The 14,928-nt window shown below is 44.2% G+C and overlaps 1 protein-coding gene across 1 annotated transcript in view; it reads left to right on the top strand.

Annotated features, from left to right (window-relative positions):
* Positions 1-14,928, top strand: part of stpg2 (sperm-tail PG-rich repeat containing 2) — a gene marked incomplete at both ends in the record, with an annotated part of 77,380 nt that overhangs the window by 23,799 nt on the left and 38,653 nt on the right. Inside the window, 2 exons of the mRNA XM_083645266.1 lie at positions 2,702-2,865; positions 3,552-3,638. Coding sequence (XP_083501392.1) covers positions 2,702-2,865; positions 3,552-3,638 — 251 coding nt within the window. The remainder of the gene's footprint in view (positions 1-2,701; positions 2,866-3,551; positions 3,639-14,928) is intronic.

A 14,928-nucleotide genomic window follows, 5' to 3' on the forward strand; every position in this document is an offset into this window, starting at 1 on the left:
AACGTAGGTTACATTTTGGCGAGGGAAAACTATTTCAAAGGGGTTCCCCTTGACCTCTCAGCTCAATTTATCTGAATGATAATTGGTTCAATGGGGACCACAAGTCTCCCCTTTACAGATAAGGTAGCATTTTTCACAGCCAACATTAATAACTTGTGGGTTGATTTATTCTGTTGTTGATCATCACATTTTGTCTCAACAAATGTGTTATGCATTCAAATACTCATGATGAGTAGGCTAAGGGGGGAGAAAATGTTGGCAATGTGCTTTTGGGTATTTTGCTGAAATGTCTTTGTATGTGGATGGATTATTAATTTCCCTTATGGGAAAGTTCACATGCTCTCTTAATGAAATAAAAAAAAGATATATAAAAAACATATATGCTCTTAATGAAATTAAAAATATATAATCTAAAACATAGGGAAATACATAATCTTAGTCTTGTGTGTTGATCAGAGTTGTGATTAAATGGTTGGGTTGGGCCCCAGAAAATGTTCAGATTTCAAAGTTGGGAACCCCTGCTCTATAGTTTAAACTGACTAAAACTGCACACTTGTTGACAAGACTGTGTTCTCAAGTGCTAATTCACTGTAATCAAGACTTTCAAAAGCAACAGGGTACCTCCTTAATCCTCTCTCGGAGCCAATGGCGGAACTTGCCGGGCTGCCAACTCAGAGCAATCTAGTAAGAGAGTGGCGCCAGCAGGGGTCCAAAATGCGTGCATGTAGCCAATGAATAGCCAGGAATGGGGCTCGCGCTACGTTTGAATGCATAAAATAAAGCTGATAATATACAATTTTATTCTTTAAACGTCGGACCCTTTCAAAGTACATCAGAAACGGTCCATTTTGCTGCAACTCGGATTAAGCAGCGCTGTGCTTAATCCAGAACTTTACTTCCGGGAACTTTTGTGAGGTAAAAAAGTGGTCCATTGGAGTGAATGGAGATGTCGCAACTCTACTTCTATTATACGACTGAAATGGTCGGCACCAATGGCAGACCTTTGACCCGCAGCCTGCTTCCAGGCAGTCAAACCAGGTAGATACAGACCAGGTGTCGCTCACTGTCAGTGTGGAACCAAAACCTGCCGGCTCTCGAGGACCGGAATAAAGTACTTAGGAATTAGAGGATAATCTCTCAATGTTGATAATGATCCAACTTGTAATGTCTCTATATCCATATGCCTGTCTGCTGTCTGCCTTGGGAAAAGAACCCGTGGCTTGAGATACTAATTGTCTATACAAATTGAGAAGACTCAATGAGCTTTGCCAAGATCCATGAAAACAGTTGATGACACCCTGGTTTTATTTGATCATAATATTACTGAAGCAAGTGCAAGCAGTATGAAAGCAACTGTCAGGAAAACCCAACAGATGGAGGCTGCAGCAGCCCATCCAACAGCCACACTGTTCATTATGTTTAAAGGCAAAGTTTTTGCTGTGTTTGATTCCCATGGTATTTATGAAATCAGACACTTGTCAGGGTGCTTTTTCTCCTTTCTTTTTAAACCCATTTTACCCAGAGTGACATCAAATAGACTATCACATTTTTTCATTGCAGGATAGATTAACCAAGCCAAATTCAATTGCATTGATACATTTTCTCAGATGCTAAAAAAATCCTTATTTGCAGTTGCAAATCCATCCTGGCCCTTGAGGTCCAGTGTCCTGCAGACTTCTGCTTCTCCCTGGCACTTAATACCAAATAGCTACAGTACCAGGCAGGAACAAACCAGCTGTGGCTCAATAGCTACAGTACCAGGCAGGAACAAACCAGCTGTGGCTCAATAGCTACAGTACCAGGCAGGAACAAACCAGCTGTGGCTCAATAGCTACAGTACCAGGCAGGAACAAAACCCTGCTGAACTCCAGCTGTGGCTCAATAGCTACAGTACCAGGCAGGAACAAAACCCTCTACAGTACCAGGCAGGAACAAAACCCTCTACAGTACCAGGCAGGAACAAAACCCTCTACAGTACCAGGCAGGAACAAAACCCTCTACAGTACCAGGCAGGAACAAAACCCTCTACAGTACCAGGCAGGAACAAAACCCTGCTGAACTCCGGTACTCGAGGAACAGAATTGTGGACCGTCCCCTGGCATTATGTTGTCATCAGAGGTTGTAATTCACACTTTTGTCCACTTGAGGGATCTCTTTATCTCATGTGTTCAAAGCATTAGCTTATTATAACTTATTTATAAGGAGAAATTGCAAATTAGGACCATAGAAACTTTCCTTGGGCACTTTGACAAGCTAGCTGATCCATTCTTCAGTGTATGTGAGACTTCTGTTATCAAGGTATGTTTTTCCAAGGCAGGCATGCTATCATGGAGGCGTTACCGAGGAGACAACAATGAAAGTGGTGATATGTGTCGATGCATACACATTCAATGCCTCCATATTAAATGTAGTGTAGCACAGGCCTCCTGTGCACTCTCATCAGATGCCATGTGAACGCTACATGTTACATTACACTTAAATGAAAAATGCTATTTCAGCGCCACACCTATGCTATTATGCCTTTGTCTCCATGTAAATTCAGTGGAATCATCTTAAGAGGTTAGGTCAGCTCTTACAGGTGCGCATTGCAGGTACTGGACTCTCTGGATCACACGCACGCGCGCGCGCACACACACACACACACACACACACACACACACACACACACACACTGATCCCCCTGTCTTCTCTCTCTGTACAGGTCCAGGGTCGTACAATGTGTTTGAGCATGGGTTAGCCCAGGAGAGCTTTAAAAAGGCCTGTCTGGGGAGCAGCAGGAGGGGAGGCTTCGGCTCCACCGCTCAACGCACCTCTGTCTTCCACAACAAGGCCGACTTACAGGCCCCTTGTCCTGGACAGTATGAGGTGGGGGCATCTATCTATCTATCTATCTATCTATCTATCTATCTATCTATCTATCTATCTATCTATCTATCTATCTATCTATCTATCTCTACATCTCTCCTCTTCTTCCTCTATAGCTCTCTTCTTGCTTTCTTTCCCACATTCTCTCTCTCCCTTGCTTGCTCTCTCCGCTCTCTCTCTCGCTTGCTCTCTCTCTCTCTCTTTCTCTCGCTTGCTCTCTCTCTCTCTCTTGCTTGCTCTCTCACTCTCCCTTTCCCTATGTGCCAATCTGTTTTCTCAGCTCAAAGCTAGAGATATGACTGTTTTGGCATTATTTTAGCTGGAATATTAATACGTTATATTACAGCGCTCATATACTGGAACCACACAGAAAATTTCAATATCCTCACATCAGCGTGTTTGTGTGTGTGTGTCTGTGCGCGTGTGTGTGTGTGTATGTGTGTGTTTTTGTTGGTGTGTGCATGTCTGTGTGTGTTTGTTTGTTTATTGTTTGCGTGTGTGTGTGTGTGTGTGTGTGTGTGTGTGTTGTTTGCGTGCGTGTGTGTGTGTCTGTCTGTCCGTGTGTGTGTGTGTTTGTTTATTGTTTGCGTGTGTGTGTTTGTTTATTGTTTGCGTGTGTGTGTGTGTGTGTGTGTTGTTTGCGTGTGTTTGTTTGTGTGTGTGTGTGTGTGTGCGCTTGTGTTCAGGTAGAAAAGAAGACAGAGGAGCTGTATAAAAAACAGCACACGGCGGCGTTCAAATCAGCCACAGAGCGGCTGCCGTTGCTGGCTAAAGTAAGTTCATGCAGTGTTGTGGCGTTGTTATGACGACCAGTTGTGGGCGGTGCAGATTGAGCGGGTACTACTTGTGGTGGAAGCAGACACTACTTCAAGTAGAGGCGACTTGATACTACACTATAGTAGCCTATACTATGCAGTACCATGCGGTGCAAATAAGACCATTATTGTCACCCACCAAATGGGGGACTAACGCATCAGCCGACATTCCCGTTCATTAGTCACACTGTAATGTTGACTTTGTGCCACTAGGGGGCAGCATAGACAATGAATGGGACTGATCTAAGGGTGGAACTTGGTTCTACACCACGTGGGGGACAACATGTTTACTAGTTGCTTGTTTATGAAAAAACCTACAATTTACTCTTAACCGATTACAAATGTTTGGCATATAAGACATGGCATCAATTCATGCAAAGGTGAACTTTCCAGTTTTAAATCTGTCCATTGTGATCCGAAGCCATCAGGAAATGAGTAAAAATACCACCCAAAATATGTTAATACTGTGCTTTTAATATGGCTTTAAGTACATTTTCTATAGACTACTTCAAGAGGCATTGTGAATCAAGGATTTGTTTTACAGAGACGTATTTCTGTATTTACTCAAGTAACAGGTGTGTCTGGGCAGTGTTACACTAGAGAGCCTCATTCACCTTTTTCACATCAGCCATTTTGTGTCTAAAAGGCAGGAAGTAACACAGGGGCAAACAAAACATTAACGATTGCACTGGAACACCTAAATGGATTGGAAGTTCGAAACCCTGATTAATGTTTTGCTTACACCTGTCTTACTTCCTGCCTTTTAGACACAAAATGGCTGATTTGAAAAAGGTCAATAGAGAGCCTCATTTGTCTAAGCCTCAGAACCCAAACAGGTTACACTGGATAGTGTTGTTTAAATGTATACTGACTCATTCAGGGCAACTTCTCAGCAATACCCAAATCATATCCTGAATATCAACTATTGTAAAAGTGTTGAACATGACACATCTTCAAAGTCGATTGGGTGTTCAGCCTAGAATGATGTAGTTTTAACTATCTTTAACGTTCTTACACCTTCACTGACATCAAATAATCAAGTGTGCTTTGAATGAATCATTTTGGAACCGCGCTTGCTATGAGATCATCTTCAGGGAACCCTTCAGTGCACTCATCTTTGCCCACCGTGCCATATTGAAGTGACATTGTGACCTGACATTTTCTATGCTTGTGTGTCTTCTGATTACACCCAGTTCTAAATTTGAATGTTCTAGAAATAGTTTCCAAAATTCTTGTCACCTTTAACACTAAAACACAAATTTGATGTTTATAAGTATAGTTGATGTTAATGCCAACAAACAATGGCTACAGTGACTATGTTCTGCTAAAAAGAAGCGATTATGTTCTGCTTTTGAAAAGAATATTTCTTTGCCCTCTATGGCATGGGAAATGGTGTTTGCCTGCATACTAATAATGTGCTAATGTGGTCTAAAAACAAACAAATACACAGAAGCAGCTTTGTTGAGGACAGCTGGATGTGAGCGCTGAGCAAATTAATCTTAGTGACTGTTATATTACAAAAATGTTCTGGGAGAAAATTATGGAAATCTCCTGCTAAAGTGTAGCACCGCATTTTAATAATCCAGATACATAATTTGTATTTTCAAGCACCCCTTTGGGTACCAGATGTGTGTTTTTTTACTCTGATTAACTCTAAAGGTTATAAGTGTTATCTGAATCTTGTGTTAAAGGTCTTTACCATTGAACTATAACATTAACATAATAGTAACATAATTAACATAACTGCTGCTGTAAGGCCCGTACCTCTGGGACATGTAATTTTTTTCTTTTTCTTTTTCTTTTTTCTTTTTTTATTTGTGTTTATGAGAAAGAAGACTTGTGACAGTAATGCTACGCAAGTTAATAAACAATAGTTCCAAAAGCTCTTCTAGGAGCTGAAGTCTCACACATGCACAGTGCGCTGCTGGCTTCCATCTTTTCATCTAATCAGAGAGCGATTTACAACGAGACCACAAGAGGAATTCAATTAAGTACCTGGTAGAAAACCCGCCGCAGGCCTGAGAGCTGGATGCAAAAAAATCAGATCACTAGCATCAGTAAACCAGCATAATGCTGCAGTCCATTGGAAGTCAGAAGTCGATAGTTCCGAGTTAGTATTACCTGAAATTCCCACTCAGAACTCCGACATAAACGGCCGCTCTGTTGCGCTCCGAAGTACTTTTTCTCCGAGTTCCAAGTACGATGAAATGCAGGATAATGAGATACTCCCTTCACCTGCTCCCCCTATGCATTTAGCTCAGAGGACAGGGTCAGCTGCAGAACAGAGCTGCCCCCTAGAGCTGCTGTTATAAAAGAGCTTATGTTACATTACATGTAAGATCCTTGAATCTCAGCTTCCACGGGCCGTCTTATGACCTAAACTGCTCAACAGACAAAGATGGATAGAAAAGAACTGAGTTGGAAAAGAGGGGATGCTTTCGGCTATCCGCTCAAGTCATTATATATCTCCACAACTAACTCTACCATGGTTAGGCATTGAATTCTCTATATTCATGGTTAGGAGTTTGATTGCCACTAGGGGCAGCCATGTTACATTATCAATAATTAGTATTTTGTAAGGCAGGTTGGAACAAGGAATAGAAAAATGTGATCCGCACGCTTCTGTCAGATGCAGAAGCACTAATCTATTCAGCTACACTCTCGGTCAATGGCCCTTCCTCAGAGCATCAAGGCAAGTAAGGCAGTTTGAACAAAAGCACTCAGCAAATGGCATGTATTCATATATATTTTTACATTACTGTTATTGTTACATTGTTCATGTATTCCATTCAGCTAATGTGCACCAGCTCACATTTTGCAGCAGATCACAAATGAACTTCATTGACGATGATGAGATTCATTAGAGAAGTGACACTGTTCCATTAAGGATTCTGGTGCTGATTGCCTCTTTAATAGTCTCTTCCTCATGTGTCGCTTTTCATGTTTTCTGTTGTCTGTCTTTACATGACAGCAGCTCCATGCTGGTTTGTCTTCTTTTTTATTATCAAGCCCCAGTGTATTATGGATGTGAATGTGTATGAAAATCTCTATACGTTTACTGGAGGCAATTTCTGACCACAGGTCGGTGCTATTGCGCAATATAACTGCTAGTATTGCTGACCTACAACTTTCTCATCATGAGATCCCTGGTTCGAACCCCGACCCAAACGGTAACCCTAAACCCAACCAAGTTGCTTTTGTTGACTGAACCCAACTATTGTTTTGCTTGGCTAAACCTAGCTTGTTTTGCTTACTTAAACTTAAACTGGCTCCTGCGAGACGTTACGGGCCGCGAGTCGCAGGTTCCCCTCAGATCAAATGAGCACAGACATCCAGAGCTTCCCTTCTAGCAGCAGCGGTGGCTCCTCTGAGGCGGGGGCAAGGGAGACGGTTAATTGGCAAAATAACCATATAAGAAATGAAGAATGCATGTCTCCAAAACACGTTATGTTTATGAAAATCATCCCTTTCATAGCATTATTTAAAAAAATAAAGAAAAACATATTTATCGTTTAGGGTTTTCTCCTAAACAGTTATGGTTTAATTTCCGTGTACACTTATACACGGTCACACCCCTATAGTGTAATGTGCTGATTTATGATTTTGCGCAATCAGAATCCTAACATAATGTAGAGAGTAGAAAATCTTGACAGCTTTACACTGTACACTCCCCATAACATCTTTTTAAATAGATATCTTTTTTTTAATCATACTATTAAAACTACATACTAAAATACTAAATACTACACTGCATAATAATACACTATAATGGCTATTGGATGAACACAGGTGGTTGAGATTCACTGGTTTAAATGATCAGTGATAAACTCTGACTATATATCGGTCATATATCGGTAGCTTTAAAAGAATGACCATCTCGAGGAGTATTTCTTTTTTACTTCTCAAGTCCTGGAACGCTATCAAAGAGGGAACAGTTTCAGCAAGACGAGCAAACTCAAGTGCTCTCCAAATTAGAACGTTTTAATATTTGTTAATAGGGATATGTTGGCACCAGGGTGTACTGTATATTAAAACAACACTTCTCAGCAAAGTGTCGCAGAAGAAAATGTCGACAAGTGTTAGCGAGGAAACGGAATGATCACGAGAGTTAAGATGCCATTTTATAGCTGCTCCTATGGGCTGCTTTCACTCACATGCCACAAAATGGCGGTCATAAATCGACCGCAGGACTGTGGCATTGAGTGAAACCAGAGACGGATCATTTAGAGAAACCCCACTCCTGGCTCCACCAGTAAAGCTGGTCAAAGGATATTTATCACTCCTTTAACTTTTGTATCCCTTCATTCATATTGTGCTCTCATGTCCTCCAAACCTTCCTCCATTCAATTCTTACCCATTTTTAGTCTCCTCTTCCCTGCTGCTCTCTTCTTCTTCACTCTTTCACTCACTTCTCCTCTCTCTCTCTCTCTCTCTCTCTCTCTGTCTGTCTGTCTCTCTGTCTGTTTCTCCTCTCGTTCCCTCTCTCATCTCTCTCTTCTTCTGTCTGTCCCTTTCTCTGTCCCTCCCTGTCTCGCTCTTTCTGTCTTTGTGGGTAGTACCACCTCTCAGTCCTCTGTGGAGAAGCAGATATGAGGGCGCTGGTAATGGCTCCATGCAGTGCCTCCTTTATGACCAGTTAATGAAAAATCACCCTGGGACGTCCTAGCTTTAGCAGTTAGCCACATGCCGCGCTCCAGCCTTGGCTGTATCCCTGGTAACGGCCTCCCACAGGGACGGATATTAAAAGTGTCTAATCAGGAAACAATCATGATCATGAGCAGAGAATAAGAATAAAAAATAACACGAGAAAGCAGGGATGCAGAACTTATGCTTTTATTAGCAGTTTTATGGAAGTTTATATCTTTGACTTGAAAGCTTCATTGAGCAGAGAAGGTCAACACTTGGTTTGAAAAATGATTTGCACCGTGTGGCTTCTGAAGTCAGAAATATGAAAAAAGCACCATGTCAAATGAAAAGATGGAAGCTGTTTTGTCTGGTGCATGAAACACCCGAGCCAAAATTGTTACCCGTCTTACAAAATACATTTATTTTATTTCCTCTGTCTTCACTACAATATTAACTGCCATGCCTTTTATTTTTCAGATCTTGTTATTTTTTGAGTATCTGTCTGTTGCACAACACTTTCAGTTTATTCAGATGCAGTTTATGATCATTTATTCCGTGGATGCTATGAATATCAAATCTGTCTTCTCCAAAATGCAGTATATCAGGTTTTGATTGCCAAACAATGGTTAAATGCATACTGAATAATTCAAATGGTATAATTTATTTGCGGTTGATTTTTCATTATTTCCTTGCTCAAGTGATGCTTAGTGTCTGACCTTGTAAATCAAACACACCTCAAGTTGTTCAAATATTTGAAGATTAGTCAAATCTATATGTTAGCTAGGTCTGGATCTGATAGGAGTTGATTGCCTGTCTATGTGGAACAAAGAATCAGACAGATTGTTCAAGAATGACAGATGTGAAAGGAGAGAGAGAGATGGTGAGAGGAGAGCATAATCTTAGATGACAGAACTTGCTTATCTTTTCTCTCTTTCTAATCCGGTGCTCCATTCCACTATTATTCCTCTACTCCCCACCCTGGTTCCTCCTGTTTCCTCCTCCCCTCCTCTCCTCCTCTGTGGCCAGCACCTCCTAACAACCTTTCTGTTACAGAGGTCGTGTTTCCTCCTCCTCTCCTCTCCTCTCCTCTCCTCTCCTCTCCTCTCCTCTCCTCTCCTCTCCTCTCCTCTCCTCTCCTCTCCTCTGTGGCCAGCACCTCCTGTTAACAACCTTTCTGTTACAGAGGTCGTGTTTCCTCCTCCTCTCCTCTCCTCTCCTCTCCTCTCCTCTCCTCTCCTCTGTGGCCAGCACCTCCTGTTAACAACCTTTCTGTTACAGAGGCCGTGTTTCCTCCTCCTCTCCTCTCCTCTCCTCTCCTCTCCTCTCCTCTCCTCTCCTCTCCTCTCCTCCTCTGTGGCCAGCACCTCCTGTTAACAACCTTTCTGTTACAGAGGTCGTGTTTTCTCCTCCTCTCCTCTCCTCTCCTCTCCTCTCCTCTCCTCTCCTCTCCTCTCCTCTGTGGCCAGCACCTCCTGTTAACAACCTTTCTGTTACAGAGGTCGTGTTTCCTCCTCCTCTCCTCTCCTCTCCTCTCCTCTCCTCTGTGGCCAGCACCTCCTGTTAACAACCTTTCTGTTACAGAGGTCGTGTTTCCTCCTCCTCTCCTCTCCTCTCCTCTCCTCTCCTCTGTGGCCAGCACCTCCTGTTAACAACCTTTCTGTTACAGAGGTCGTGTTTCCTCCTCCTCTCCTCTCCTCTCCTCTCCTCTCCTCTCCTCTGTGGCCAGCACCTCCTGTTAACAACCTTTCTGTTACAGAGGTCGTGTTTCCTCCTCCTCTCCTCTCCTCTCCTCTCCTCTCCTCTCCTCTGTGGCCAGCACCTCCTGTTAACAACCTTTCTGTTACAGAGGCCGTGTTTCCTCCTCCTCTCCTCTCCTCTCCTCTGAGGTCGTGTTTCCACAGAGGTCCTCTCCTCTCCTCTGTGGCCAGCACCTCCTGTTAACAACCTTTCTGTTACAGAGGTCGTGTTTCCTCCTCCTCTCCTCTCCTCTCCTCTCCTCTCCTCTCCTCTGTGGCCAGCACCTCCTGTTAACAACCTTTCTGTTACAGAGGTCGTGTTTCCTCCTCCTCTCCTCTCCTCTCCTCTCCTCTCCTCTCCTCTGTGGCCAGCACCTCCTGTTAACAACCTTTCTGTTACAGAGGTTGTGTTTTCTCCTCCTCTCCTCTCCTCTCCTCTCCTCTCCTCTCCTCTCCTCTCCTCTCCTCTCCTCTCCTCCCCTCCTCTGTGGCCAGCAGCTCCTGTTAACAACCTTTCTGTTAGAGAGGTCGTGTTTCCTCCTCCTCTCCTCTCCTCTCCTCTCCTCCTCTCCGGCCAGCAGCACCTCCTGTTAATGACCTTTCTGTTACAGAGGTCGTGGCACAGCTCGAGGCGCTGCTGGGAGCGAATGAGTGCGGAATCTATTTTGGTGCAATGTTTTGCCCCGAGGCGGTGCAACTCCTCTGCTGCAGAGATGCGTGAGCTATTGCCCCGTCCCTGCGAGCGACAGCAGACAGGTTTGAGTGCGCGGGTTGTCTGCCTGTCGATGGGGGCTAATACGTTTCTGTCTGTCGTCACCTCTGTCAATTCCAATCTGCCTCGTCGTCACTGATGTCGAGATGAATGGTGCTCTTTAACGGATGCTTATACTGAGTGTCTCTGTGTCGAGAGGGCCGGGGCAAGGTGAGAATGAGGGGCTGTCAATCGCAAGGTCATTGGCTCAATAATGAGGTGCTGTCAATAGCTGTGATGTGGGTTCAGTTCAGTTCATTGACTGCAAATAAAAATGGACGTAGCCACCCATTGTTTTTTGGACTCGCGGTTGGAAGTCTACTGTTGTCTGTCGCCATCTCGGGGTCCTTGTGTTCCTTCCCAGAGCCGCAGCTCCGTCTGCTATTGGTCCGTGATCGGCAAGCTGCGCGATCACTTGACACGCGACCTGTCAATCACCCCCAAAACATAGTCTTTTCTATCGTTTATTTTACGCTAAACGGGTGAGTTATATAAAAATTCATCCCCCCCTACAGTTGTTATGATAGGTGAAATTAGCTCTATAGGCCAAAATCGTGTTTTGGTCCAGGCTGTAAACATACTTAATCCTGTTGCAAAGTGGGGCATTTTAGCATGGGGGTGAACGGGAATGACGTCACTTATGGGTCCTGCCTCAAGTGGCCATTCGAGGAAGTACAGCTTTCAGGATCACTTCCGAAGCTTCCTCTGTAAAACACTGAACTAGACCACTGGTTCAGTTATATATACGCGTTTTGGGGGCGCTATTTTGGTTTTGGTTTGATTCCCACTCATGTTTCGGTCCAGTTGTGGTTCCACTGCCGGTTGATGCACTACTGTTTGTAAATGAGTTTTGGTCCAGTGGTATTGTTGTTTGGCCAGCAGGGTGGCCTAGTGGTTAAAGACACCATCCTTGTGCGTCCTCGTGGCTCACCTGGTAGCACGTGTACCACGGAGGGAGACTCGGTCCGTGGTACCTGTGTTTACCCTGCCTTTTAGACACAAAAATGTATGCCTGCTGTGAAAAAGGTCCGTTTACCTACTGATTTACTAATCTGCAATCCTTGCTTGGTTATCTTAGCCTTAAGAAAAACATACTGAGGATAACATGCTCTGACAATTATTTCTTTCTGAAAAACATTATTATTATAAATTACCGTAACAATACAATTAATATGTTTTGCTCTGTACTGTAGGTCCAATTACATCTGTAATCAATTTTATTTTCATACAATAATAGGAAAATAGGCAGTAATAAGGACCTGATTTCTAGTAGACGGGTCGACTGTTGGCATCAAAGACTCTGGGCTCCATGCAAGTCATTTCAAACTCATGTTTGCCGTGATAAGCCAGCAATAATGTCTCTGCCAGTCAAAATAAATTACAGTTTATCTGTACTAATAATATCTGTTGCGTAACACTTTATCATTCTCCTTCCTCAGCCATAACTGGCTTGATAGAATGAGACAATATTAAAACATGGCTTTTATGCTGCTGCTGGTGGGAAGCAAAACTCATAATGTACGGATGCGTGTAGAAAAATAATATTAATAAAAACTAAGAGAGAAAATGAGAAACTTCACAGCAGATGGCTCCTTATCTTGGCAACTCCGTAGTTTGTGGAAATAATATGCTGTCTTGGTTCTCCATTCCCGTCACAGCAAAAGACAATTATTATTTCTTTCTTGTCACTCATTGTACACCACCAGTCCTGAGAAGTAACGGGGGACATATGTGCCAGGTTTACAAAAAAATACTGTCGTTTTAAACATTTTTTCCATTGTTCTCAGGTGGGACAAGGCCCAAAATGATCACTGTAAGCGGACTATTGATCACTATAGTATAAGCAAATTATTCAAACAGCATGTGTACAGGAATGATTCGGGACCAAGCTTTTTGATCACTATAAGCGGTTGATCACTATAACCGTGATGTTCGCTATAAGTGGATTCCACTTAACACGCACCGACACAATCACGCAAAATGTCATTGATAAGTGGCAAGTGGAAAAGCACCACATTCACCTCATAGAAAAACACCACAACAGGGTTTTGAGAGACAGAGGGAGAGAGAGAGAGAGAGGGTGAGAGAGAGAGAGAGAGAGAGAGGGAGAAGAATAAATGCTGAGGAGATAGTAAGAGATGAGGGTAAGAAATAGAGAGCAGTAGGGGGGAGGGAGGCAAAGACAAAGAGGATGAGAGAGAGCCTGCGTGTTTAATGTGTAATTATCTATCCGATTAGCTCTGGTTGAGATAATTAGAGTGTTTGCTAAACATACATTTATCCAACTGGAGAGCAACATTGATCTCCCCCCCCCCCTCTCCCCCCGCACTCTGCAGAGGCTGCTGGGTAAACATGCAGAAAAAAGAAATACATGAGAAATTAGTGTAGCATTTGGGATTTAGTATTATTGAGGAGAGAGAGAGAGAGAGAGACAGAGAGACATTTACAGGCAAAGAGAGAGATGAGAGGCTGTGTTTTCTGTCTCCTGTATATTGATATGGATGGAGAAGGATGATAAATAGGTAAATCCTAAGTGAAAGTCAGACAGACGGAGAGCGCGACAGTTAGACAGAAGACCATGCCACGGGCAAGAGATGCTTGAAGTACCGTATCTGAAATAGGAAAATATGCACTGGCCTGGGGTTTTGTCACATATTGACTTTTTGTCTCGGTGTTTCATTGCATTTTCATGATATATCCATGGACAGCTAATGTCGTGCCGCAGCCTCTATTTATGGCAGACAAGGGAATCGGGTGACGAAAGAAAGGAACAAAAACAGGAAAATGGAGTTATAGATCTGATATGGATTTTACTGTCACTTGTCAGGCCAGTGATGATGATGTGAGGCCCTGTGAGAATGCGAGCACACGCGCGCAAATACACACCGCCGAAATACACACAACGTACACTAATATAAGGAAAGCACGCACACACACATGCATGCAAACACACGCATACTGATGTGCTTATGAGTTCATAAACACACGCCCGCGCAAACACACATACACACGAACACACACACGCACGCGCACATACACACATACACACGAACACACACACGCACGCACAATATAAAGTGACCATGAGAAGATGCGCTTAGTAACACTTCCACCCTGAGGCTTCAGACACGGTTACACTCCCATCATGTTCCACTCAATATTCTCTTGAACAATTCATAAGACTGATAGATGGACAGATTTGAAGAGGGAAGCGAGAGAGGGAGGGAGAGAGAGCTAGGGAGGGAGAGAGAGTGGAAGGGAGGGTGAGAGGGAGGGAGAGAGAGAGGGAGGGAGGGAGAGAGAGAGGGAGGGAGAGAGAGAGAGTGGGAGGGAGGGAGAGAGAGAGAGAGGGATGGAGGGAGAGAGAGGGAGGCAGGGAGAGAGTGGAAGTGAGGGTGAGAGGGAGAGAGAGAGGGAGAGTGGGAGGGAGGGAGAGGGGGAGGCAGGGAGAGAGTGGAAGTGAGGGAGAGAGAGAGGGAGACGGGGAGAGAGTGGAAGTGAGGGTGAGAGGGAGAGAGGGAGGGAGGCAGGGAGAGAGGGAGCCAGGGAGAGAGTGGAAGTGAGGGTGAGAGGGAGAGAGAGAGGGAGACGGGGAGAGAGTGGAAGTGAGGGAGAGAGGGAGGGAGACGGGGAGAGAGTGGAAGTGAGGGTGAGAGGGAGAGAGAGAGGGAGCCAGGGAGAGAGTGGAAGTGAGGGAGAGAGAGAGGGAGACGGGGAGAGAGTGGAAGTGAGGGTGAGAGGGAGAGAGGGAGGGAGGCAGGGAGAGAGAGCGGGAGGGAGGCAGTAATATTCTGGTGAAAGAGTGATGGTAGACACAGTCACATCCAGCAGCTGTCTTGACTGGTGTTTCAGACGAGAGCCCTTTCTTTCTCCATTGTATTTTCTCATTCAGAATCGAATGGTCAGTAGTAGTTGGTCAGTTGTTCTGTCTATACATGGCTGGCTGTCTGTTGTCCTGCCTAACTGACCCTCTGGCCTCTCTGCCTGTCTGTTGTCCTGCCTAACTGACCCTCTGGCCTCTCTGCCTGTCTGTTGTCCTGCCTAACTGACCCTCTGGCCTCTCTGCCTTTCTGTTGTCCTGCCTAACTGACCCTCTGGCCTCTCTGCCTGTCTGTTGTCCTGCCTAACTGACCCT

Source organism: Poromitra crassiceps (genome assembly GCF_964638095.1).
Source record: "Poromitra crassiceps genome assembly, chromosome: 10".
NCBI lineage: Eukaryota > Metazoa > Chordata > Actinopteri > Beryciformes > Melamphaidae > Poromitra > Poromitra crassiceps.